The 10,955-nt window shown below is 38.3% G+C and overlaps 1 protein-coding gene across 1 annotated transcript; it reads right to left on the bottom strand.

Moving 5' to 3' along the window:
- Positions 1–719: 719 nt before the first annotated feature.
- Positions 720–8,134, bottom strand: LOC138005579 (protein phosphatase inhibitor 2-like). Its single transcript, XM_068851787.1, has 5 exons — positions 7,977–8,134; positions 5,622–5,828; positions 3,681–3,766; positions 3,394–3,578; positions 720–1,941 (listed from the first exon to the last, which is right to left on the bottom strand). Exons 1-5 carry the CDS (start codon positions 8,039–8,041, stop codon positions 1,924–1,926), a joined length of 561 nt encoding a protein of 186 aa, XP_068707888.1. The 5' UTR covers positions 8,042–8,134; the 3' UTR covers positions 720–1,923.
- Positions 8,135–10,955: the final 2,821 nt, after the last annotated feature.

The following is a 10,955-nucleotide window of genomic DNA, read 5'->3' as shown; positions in this document are numbered from 1 at the left end:
AGAGGGAACCCTTAAAAGATAATAGGGAGTTTAAGAAACTACTACGGCAATAACAATGCCACAAACCAATAACATCATTGGTAAAAAGAGGAAAAAGAATCATGCTGCACATGTGGCATGCACTTTACTGCTGTACTCTGCATAAAAACAATGTGAAATCGCCAAATTTGAGGTTTTAAAGACAACGTGAGCATACAAATGCGAATCTTTCATTCTACATTTTACTCTGAAACAGCTGGTATAAATTCAGTTTTACGGTAGGATAAAATCTGCCTGTACGGTAGGAAGCGAACGAGATGAAATAACCATGAAAGACTTAGGATTATGCAAAGTTACATTCTGTCGGTATTGCCGTATTAGATCATAAAGTCCCTATTTTCATGCAAGAGACTGAAACTCTTAAACCCAGGCACACAAACATCTTGTAAAATCTTAAAGACAGTTTGCCATTAAGGGCCCACAGACGGATTTTTCGCGCGTTGCTAAGGAAGTGAAATGTCACTTCTGGTAACTGACGACATCATATCATGAGCTGACAAGAAAACCCACTCACAAGCAAAAGTCACCGCACAAACTGTTGTTTCAATCGAAGGTTTTTTCCTCGCCCTTCCTCGCGCTCGTTCTCGTTCTCAGATCAACTGCGCATGCGTAAACAGACTTCCGGTTTGAGAAAAAAGCTAAATTTCTGGCGGTTTTAAATTGAATTAATTTTTTTTTACGTGGCACGTTTCACCCCCAAATACAGAATATAGCTAAGCATTGATTTTTTAAAATCATCTTTTTTTGAAAAAGTTATGGGTATTTCAGTATCGTTTATGTCCTTAAAAAGAACATTTTTCAAAATAAAAAGACAACCACGCTTGGCTGGATGCAAAAACGAATACAAATCATTAAATACTAAAATTGCGTAGCACAGAGACAAATAATTTAGAGTTTTCTTTTATTGGCCACGTGACCATGGGCGTGGTATGATGACGTCATGTTTAGGGTCATTGGCTTACAAAAGTTGGAAACTGACCAAAATAATGCCAAATTCTCTCAAATTACTTAAGCATTACATCCTTAGCAACGCACCTCAAAAAATACGTCAGTGGGCCCTTAAGTGGCCTTTTTATTGTACAAATTATCACAGAGCTCTTGTGTAGCTGATTAATAATTTTTTTAAAGTGATGATATCTATGTGCCAAATGTTCCACCCGTTATAGAGTGTCTTCTCGTAAGAAAATTTAAAAAGTTCCCAAAATGTATTCACAGAAAAACCAAGTAAAAACAGCAGATCATTCATAAAATAATAATTTGCTTGAACACATCAAAAGATTGAAGATTAGATAAGTGTTATGAACAGTATTTCATAATCATTGAAAATTTCCTAGAGCTGCTGTTCAAATTCCAAGCAAAAAAATTGCTGCTGATTTTTTTGAGGCCCAGAAACCAAATTGTACCAAAATTGCCTTCAGCAATTATCTGAAAACCCTCGCACCATATATTGCTTGGAATTTAGCTGTAAGCTGGCAGGAAAAAACCAACAAGAACATTGCTACCGGTCAGAAATTTTGACACATGCTAAATCTTGTTCCAAGATTATTAATTTTGTGCTCGGATCTCAACAATAATAAAATAGGACACTAAATATTTATTGAGCAAGTGTAGAACAGAATTTCAACAACTTAAGAATAAAGTTGTACTTATTTATTTAGTTAAAATTGTCCAGTCATTCTTGCCTACTGGAGATCATGTGCAGCCCTGTACACAGTGTCTTTCAAGCGGCAAATTTGGTAGCCTTTTTTGCACCATCTTTCAGTTCCTGGAGGATCAGCAGACCTATCTTGCCATATAATTTGCTTTATCTGCACAGGCATACAATCATGAACATTTACATCTTCCAGCCAAAGTTCACATTCAAGCAACAATAAAAACTATCCATCATTGTACCTCATCCATCTAAGGAGTCAATCAAAGAAACATTACATCTTAAGAGTTACTCTCTTAAGAACATTTGAGTGAACGAATATGCAGTAAACTTTACATTACTTTGGCAAAGAATTCTCATGTAATGAGAGTCTTCAACAAATGAAATGGTCTTCCGTCAGTGTCGACATCATCATTACCATTCGTCATCTTCGTCGGTCCTGTTTACTCTCATACTTTTAAGTACCTTCAAGTAATTTTAACCCTTTAACACCCAAACCAGCTTAAACCGGCCAGACTTAGTATTTTACACTGTGTCTAACGCCAGCCGATTTTACTCGTCAATGGAGAACCCCGGGGATGTCTAGGGCATGAATGGATGAAGAGGTATCAAAACCTATAGGTTTACATGGTAGAAAACGCTGGTAAGTGCTAACCATGCTTCGAGCAAACCGGACCAGATGCATTATCTTGTTAAAAATTAGTATATTTTGACGTACTGGTAACTATGGGGATTAATAATCAAAAAAACACTTCTGAATTTGCAAATAATTGTTGTTTGTTCATATCATTAGACACCTTTACAAATTAGATGGGAGGAAGGAGAAAACTACAAGTACAAGTTTCATACTGAGCATGCGCATAAGGTTTGGAGGCCAATATTTTTCAAAGTGTGCATGCTCAGAATGGAAAAGTCATAGTCGTCGTCCCCTGATCTAAAGGTCCCTATTGTGTCTAAAGTAAAAACCACCAAATTACGAGGCACACCATACGCCACTCATTGCAAATAGTTTGTAGTTTTTGGTGCAACAAAGTTCAATAGTGGGCTTACACAGAGACAACAACAACATCATCATCATCATCATCATATTAAAAAGAGACTAAAATACATTTTGGGCTCCTTTTTCAATTTTTCCTTTCACATGTAATGTCACCACCAGAAGTTATTGTTCATGCAGTATTTATAAACGTAATTGTGAGAAGCACTCTTGAAAGTGCTATTGGCCTAATAGAAAGCCTCTACACATGTATGCGATTTCACATTATTAGGCTAAACTACAAGGCTTCAAGATATTTAGAGTACTAAAGTTCGAGATTTCAAAAGTTACATGTGCCCAATGAAACCATTTTCTTAGTTGTATGAACTCAATCCAAGTCACCATGCTTTCCCATGAGTTGCACACCATTCGGGGAGATCCATGAGGTTTTTTAGAGCTTGAGACAAAGCCTGGAACAACAACTTAGTCAGATGCAAAAAGACCTTTTAGTCAATCAGCCCAGTCAAAGTCATAATAATTATTGCCAAACTGAATTAAGGTCATTTCTCTTGACCTCTAAATGCTTAAATTTCTGGAAATATCTGCTGAATGGAAAGTACACACTGTCCCTCAATTTGCTTCAATACCTCAAGAAAACTTTGCCAAGGAAGCACTTTTTCTACTTAAAAGAATCACATGTATCTTAAATTTGCATGTATCTCATTACCTCTGTGTCAGCAGCAGCTGCCACTGGAACTTCTGACAAGGCTGTGTTATCCTCTTTGCTGTCTGTGGCATCACCATCATCTTCCATATCTTTTAACTCTTGCTCTATTAGCTTGCGTGCAAGTTTAACTTTGGAGTATTCATTGTAATGCTTCTTTCTCTTTTCACTGAATTCTTTTTCCTTTACTAAACACAAAGGTAAAGCATATATAATTTATGAAAATAAGTTTCAAGTGTTAATGTGTTGGTCCAATCCATCAGAATTGACAGTAAGTTTGGACTTCCTACCTTGCTGACCTTCTGAAAGCTCATCATCTTCTTCGTCGTTTCCTTCTTCTTCTTCCCATGAGCGTCTCTGGGGAGCATCTTTAATTCTAGCAAAAATTCAGAAGGGCCAGGTTGGTTGGTTGCTTTTACTCAAGGGTTTCATGAATGTCAATAACCAAAAGTCAACATCAACAACAATAATACCATTATTATTATTATTATTATTATTATTATTATTACTATTATTATGATGATGATGTAAGGTTTATTGGTACATATCATTTCCATACAGTCAGGTGATATCCAGGTATCTATATAGAGAGAGTATATGAGAGAAACCCTCAGCTGACAATGCACTCCCCAAATAATCATACTTTTTAACTGAATTTAAATGTTTTGAAAGAAAATTTGCCCTGAGCGGGATTTGAACCCATGTCCCCCCGTTACTAATCGGGTGTGCTAACGACTACACCACCAAGACAACCATTCTGGCAACACAGCCATCGAAGAGATGATTTACGTGGTTAGGGTGTGGGCCTGGAAAAACTACCATTTTTCTCTGCGACACACAAAATTACGTACATCGCAGGATATCTGTTGAGTACGCACAACAAATATTGAGCGCGCTATGACCATATTGTGTTGAATAGTCTAGTCCTCTAATGTTGGAGCACTAATTGGGAACACTGAACAATGAAATCAACACATTAAATCAAATAAAGTGTTGGTTTTTGAGGAGTGGGGAACCAGAGTACCGTGACAAATCTCTCAGTGCAAAGTAGAGAACCAACAAACTCACAAACCCAAATGACGCGGAGTCTGGGAATCAGACCTGTGCCACAGGCTTACGGTACTTTGCGAAATGATTAACTGTAAGATCTATTGCTAAACAACGCAATTTGAAGCAATGCAGAAATCAAGAGCCTTCATGGGCAAAAGAAAAGTTCGTAAACAAATAGAGATGTGCACTTGAGGTGATCTAAAAGTCAGACAATTGAGAACCCCATCCCAGGTACAAGACGACGCTTCCCAGATTTTATCAGTACCTATCAGATCCTTGTCTGTAAAACTGGCGTTGCCAGAAATTCATAATTTTTAAGTGCGTACGGACGTAAACTTTTACCGGGTTTACGTTTACGTCCGACCTCCCATACATCGCCTCTATTTTATTTACGCACGTAAAGCCAGTTAAAGTTTACGTCCGTACGCACTTAAAAATTACGTGACAGTGGAAATCCACCGGCTTTATGGTGTCTGCTAAAGGTGGGCCGGATACCTGCGGATGGGAAAAAGCGGATAGAAAAGTGTGGATGGAAAAACATAAAAAGAATAAATAAATTATACAAAGTATCGACAGGAATACTGCTGTTTTTCTGGAACCAGAGTTAACTTATATGAGATGTTGTACATTCACAATTCTCAGGACCAAGGAGACTAAAACATGTGACCATTTGATAAGTTCAAGTACCAAAACTCATACAGATCGAAGTTAAGAACTACAAGAACATGAAGATTTGCCTTCACATTTTTTTGGCATCACTTCCTGTTTACAAGTCTAGGCGTGCGCAATGTGAAAATACTTTCGACGTGAAACAAACACAAAGCCGTTCCGATTCGAAACAAGAGTGGCCCAGCTTGCATATCCTTGAAGATTCTGGAACAATTTTATTGAGCAAGCTCTTTATTTGTTTACGAACTTTTCCTTTCTTTTCCCCTTGAAGGCTCACAATTTCTGCATTGCTTTAAATTGCGTTGTTTAGCAATAGATCTTACAGTTAATCATTTCGCAAAGTACCATTTCGTTTCGTTTCGTTTCGTTTCGTTTTGCAAAGTACTGTAAGCCCGTGCCACATTGGTGGGAGGCGAGTGCTCTCAACACTGCACCATCCCAGCTCCCTTCTCCTTCTCCTTCTTCTTATTATTATTCAGTTTACCATTTCTAAATAAAATTATTATCTTCACCTTTCATGCAAGTTTTCTGCATCCAATTTTCCAGGATCAGCTTCATCGTCTGAAAATGGCTCCACTGTTCCTTCTCCTTCCTCACTTTCTGGCTCTTTCCATTTACTATATGGTGTTGGAGGCTCATTGATCTTCATGTGTCCATAATCTTTGTCTGGGGGGTGATGTGTCATCAAAATGTTCATTTCATCCCAATGGATACCTGAACTGAAATGCAGTGTATTCAAATACAAGCCTTTGATAAAAATATTTTTGGCATTTACAAATATTATTTCCTGTTCAGCACAAAGCACAAGCAGCCAATAGTTACCTGAAGGGGTTACTTAAGGCCAAGACACACTAAGCAACAAGTTGCAGCGACAGGTCTCTCTGTTGTACTACTTGCAACAGAAAACAACACGACACACAGTGCCTGTTCCGTGCACAAGCAGTGATCTTGTATGAGGAGTAATGTGAACTAGTTTTCTAATTCAATACATGTATGACCAACCATATGATGCTCTCTCATTAGTTCATTTATTATTTTGTTGCAATATTGCAGTGACTTGTTGCTTGAAATGTACACACGGTCTGACAACGCTGCATGCGCTAATTTTGTTGCTGCGATCAGTCGCACAAATTCAAACTGGTTTGAATTTCTGCAGCTGATCGCAGCAACAAAATTCTGCCACCGCAGCAACAATGATTTTCACAAAATTAACCATGTCACATGAGGCAAAATGTTGCAGCGACTTTTCCCTGTGATGTGTTACAGTGGCATTTTTCGCTGTGGTGAAAACGTTTGTGATTTGAGAATAATATTTGCCATTAGGGATAGTCAAGGTGTGTCCCAGAGGGTTTCCTTTTGAAATATTAAATATTCAGCTTGATCAAAAAGTGAAGGGATTTCATGAAAAACATATGCTTTTATGCTGCCCATCCCTAGGCCTTATTTTAAGTTGGATTTTCAACTTTATAGCCTTTTTTTCTATGGAATTTACAATGTTAATAAGTGAAATAAAAAATAAATAAATTGCTCGCACAAACAAGGGGAGAGATATCTAGCTCAAAAGTAGTAATTTCTTTAGAATGGAAATTATCAGACGAAAGAAAATATAAATGGAGGTTCACCAGCTTAACTTTGGGCCAACATTCCAATAACGCTAACAAAAGTAGACAGAATATACAAATCCAAATTAAGGAGTTATTCTTCCAATGACCACAAAACCAATCGACAAAAAGCCAAAAATTATTATGGGAAAATATGCGGCCTCTTTTGCTCTTGTTGTACACAATGTTAAATGTATTTTGTCTTCAGCAATAGGCTTTTAAACCTATCCAAAGGAACAGCATAAAACATTCATCACTTTTTTTTAATTTAAAATGTTCATGTGGTGAGGTTATAGGAATCCCATTCACATTATTAGCATATTTCATTTCTTCTTGTCCAAGCGACCTTAAATCTGACAAATAAAAATGAAAGACTGGTTGATCAATGAGAGATTTTAGGCAATCACTTGTATTTTTCCCACAGGACGATTCACTCACTTATCACATTCATTAAACTTACAACCTTTTTTTATGAAAAGACTAAATTTTAACATTTCATGGGTAAGCTCAATTTTAATTTTTAAAAGTTTTCACAATGTTACAAAAACATCTTCATCAACTATGCTGAACCCAAAGAGTGCTTGTATAATAATATCAACCGAGTTCCTGGATGGAAACTGAAATCTCTTTACATCCTTGGTACATAATAATTAATAAAAACACAAAATATTCGGCCCATTTGATTTAAGTCTGCTTAAGCCATCTATAAGTTCACACCAACGTAACCTTAGTTCACACCTAAGCTAATGGACTTGCAACTTGTTAATTTGGCGCCTAGATAAAAACTATTGTAAAGGTGTCATATCCATTAAAATTTCTAGGTAAGCTGCCACAAAGATAATTATTGCATATGCAAAATTTCATAATCAGTGTAATCCAAGTAAACTTGAAATGCGATACAAATAAGCCTCAAGGTTGTTTTTAATTTGAAGAGATCAGAAAATTTGTTTTAGAGGGCAAATGTTTTCAATATTAATTCCCGGCTTTAGAAGATACAATACAAACATTTGCTGTAATGAAGTCCCTGTTCGCGCTCAGAAAGGGTGTGCTTTACGACATATATAGAAGCAGCTACGTACTAACTAGATGAAATCATAGAAATGAAATGGTTGAAGAAACAGAAATTCTGGTGAATTGATTATATTACATGTACAAACCACACGCGTGCACAAAATCAGCGATGCTTATTTTACGCAGAACTGTTGTGAGAATACACAAATTATCGAAAATATCAAAGAAACATTAGTGATTTTCAAAGACCCTTACTGGTGCTTTTCCTCTGATTTGTTTCTTAGAATCCCTCTTTTAGGAGGGTCAGGATCTTCCTCCATGTCGATGCTGAAACCAGTCAACTTCTCGCTGACACCTCGCAATGATGATCAGTATCAGTAGTATTTGGTCGCTGAGACCACAGGCAGCCCATGCCCTCGGTTAGAAACCGTGACAGCGGAAGTGTTGTGTTACACAACGTGCCCGATGTTTGTATGATTTGTACGGGGAATAAACCCACTTTATTTAAAGGGACGAAATTACGAGTATTTCACACAATCGACATAACCTGCTGTAGTCTTGTATCAATTCTTATGTGTAGTGTGAAACACGGGGAACGATAACAAGCCGAAATCGCGTCAGACGAGTTTAACTCCCCGGACAGAGTCTTACGATGACCGGATATTGCATAACGTTTAACGAGATTCCGGTCACGGATTGTAGTGTAGTCGTCCGTGGTTTAGTGGCCCTCGCGATTGCCTCCTCCTTTGAATGAGGAGATAACGAATTCGAATCCTACTTGGACTGCTTTCTCTGAAAAGTGTCTACGAGACAAACAAATATTACGCATGCGCAGCCAAATCGCGACAACCCCCCCACCCCCCCCCCCCCAAAAAAAAAGTCCAAAGTCCAAAATCTCTGCCAGTTAATTAAAGAGAAAAACGAAAGAGCCTGGATTCGAAGTTTTTTTCGTGCGCAAAGGCATTTTTCGCTGTGGTGAAAACGTTTGTGTTTCTGGCATCCGGATCTTCTTTCTAAATATTTACGTTCACTTTACATTTCTATCTAATGAAGGCAAGCAAAAATCTTTCTCATGGCGGTCGTTACAAAAGACAAATATAAGAAAGTTTGGTATCTGGTTAGCTCGATCTTGCCTTGTCTTCACTTTCCGCCCCAATTTTGGCACGGCTCAAAGCTTTTCTTTCACAGGAGAGCGCTTGTTACACAGGCCTCTGCTACTGCTGGTCACTCTTCATCGCTTACGACTCCAGGAGCGAGTTCGTGGAGCAACAACCATGATTTTACAAATACGTGCAGATAAACACGTCTTGGCGCTTAGTCACAAGTGGGATGAATGGATGACGAAAACCAAAGAGGTTCTGCGTAGGAGGTGGCTGGATGGTCCCTGTATTTTCATAAATTACGCACGCCTGCGAGAAAGCTTTCTCGAGGGGGTGGGAAGTGGGGCTTCATGCCGCAAAGCCAATGGGTGCAGCCGGGGTAATTGGGGGGGGGGGGTGGGGGAGGAGTAGAACGCACGCGAGTAGGTCACAGTTTATTTTTGCCCACTCCTCTACAACTCATTAAGCCATACGAGAGCTGGAAATTTGGTTTTGAAAAAGTAGATAGAACAGTTTCCATACAAAATCCGCCATGCAGGAGGGCAAGCTCATTAATATTCCCCCACTGGGACATTAAAACAAAGAGATCTGAACCAGTCAAGCCTGTCTTGCCTTTGTTTTAATGTCCCAGTGGGGGAATAATAATGAGCTTGCCCTCCAGTATGGCGGATTTAGTACCATGTGATCGTTTGTTGCAAAAGGCCTATTGCTTCCAATTGAGTGTCGGTAAAACAAATACTTCGACCAATCACAGCAGGTGCTAACAGCGGAATGAACCAATCCAAATTCGCAATAAAAAATCCTGTGAAAGATGCCCAAAGCGCGAGAAAAAACGCGCGTGTAAGTGGCGATTGGTTTTGATTCTCCTTCTCATTGGTTGACAAACTGGCGCGAGATTTTTAAAACCAATCACTAAACGTAGCAATTACAATTTTGGAACACCAACAGACAGCTGTCCCCAACCCAAGAGCACACCAGGGGACTGTTTGGGTGTCCATATATCAATTTTTAACTTCAAATTCTAATTTTAAACTACGTCAAATCTGAACTATTTCTTATTTCTCCAAATTTTACTACTCTTTTGAGAAAAACTATCTCCTCTCAAATATACCTAAAAACCACCAAAAAATTTACAAAACACCCCAAAACATTGATTTGTGTTATGAGCATACGGTTTTTGTATTGCTTGAAACAAGAACGAGATATTTCCATCAAACCGATTTTAAGCGGCGTGAAAACGGCTTTCAGGAGTACCCCCACCTTAATGATCTCCGGAAGTAGTTGTTACAGAATGGTTATCCAGTGGGTATCGTAAACTATAACATTAATGATGTTTTAACAAGACAACAGCAAAATGCTGAACGCCCAACAGCGGTACCTAAAAAGATAATTGACGTAGTCCTATCCTACTTGGGTTTACAAAGTAATGTCATCTCTAGGCCGCTTAAATGTTGTATTAGTAAAATTTACAGTTGCATCGACCTTAGGGACGGACCATTAGAAAAGTGATGGGGGGGAGGGGGGGTGAGTGGGGAATTTTCAGCTTACAATAATTTTTTTTTTCGCTAACTGCTTGTGCAGGATTTTTTTTTTTTTTCAGGGGAAACCCTGTGCACAATTTTTTTTTTCAGAAAAATATTGCTTTTTTTTAATAGTGAAATCTTGATTCATTATCTATGTTTTTGTGCTTTATAAATTATTCTACACTCGCAACAGATCAAAGGATACAGGCCACTTTTTAATGCAAAATCTTTTCGAAAATGTACACACAGTGAGAGAGGAGGAAGCCACTTGGAGTGGACGGCTGTTGATTTCTGAATGACAGTTCTGTCACCTTATAATTGTCATTTCATGTAGTGTGAGGAAAATACTTCAGTACACTATTAGATCTCTTTATCTATTAATAATAATATAGCAGGGCCTGGAGTAAGGCCCCAAGTCGCAATTGGACCTTCCTTCTGCATGAATTTTTTTCTTGCCGTTTTCCCGGTCATGAATTTCTTGTTTCGTTTTTTCCCCCTGCTTAGCAGTGTCTTTGTGCGTAGAATCTTCTGGGCGCATGTTTGGTCGGTTTCAGGGGGTAGTAGAAATGGGTAGATTTTATCCGGTGGAAACAGTAGAATAACCGGAATAA

The sequence above is a fragment of the Montipora foliosa genome, chromosome 1, assembly GCF_036669935.1.
Source record: "Montipora foliosa isolate CH-2021 chromosome 1, ASM3666993v2, whole genome shotgun sequence".
Lineage (NCBI taxonomy): Eukaryota > Metazoa > Cnidaria > Anthozoa > Scleractinia > Acroporidae > Montipora > Montipora foliosa.
This window is presented reverse-complemented; position numbering and strand designations above follow the sequence as displayed.

Excerpts from the sequence above, each read along its gene's own strand:
- LOC138005579 (XM_068851787.1), bottom strand. The coding sequence starts at position 8,041 with ATGGAGGAAGATCCTGACCCTCCTAAAAGAGGGATTCTAAGAAACAAA. Across the intron at positions 5,829-7,976 it reads AAATCAGAGGAAAAGCACCA|TTCAGGTATCCATTGGGATG; the intron begins GTAAGGGTCTTT and ends ACTGCATTTCAG. Across the intron at positions 3,767-5,621 it reads GCAGAAAACTTGCATGAAAG|AATTAAAGATGCTCCCCAGA; the intron begins GTGAAGATAATA and ends AATTTTTGCTAG.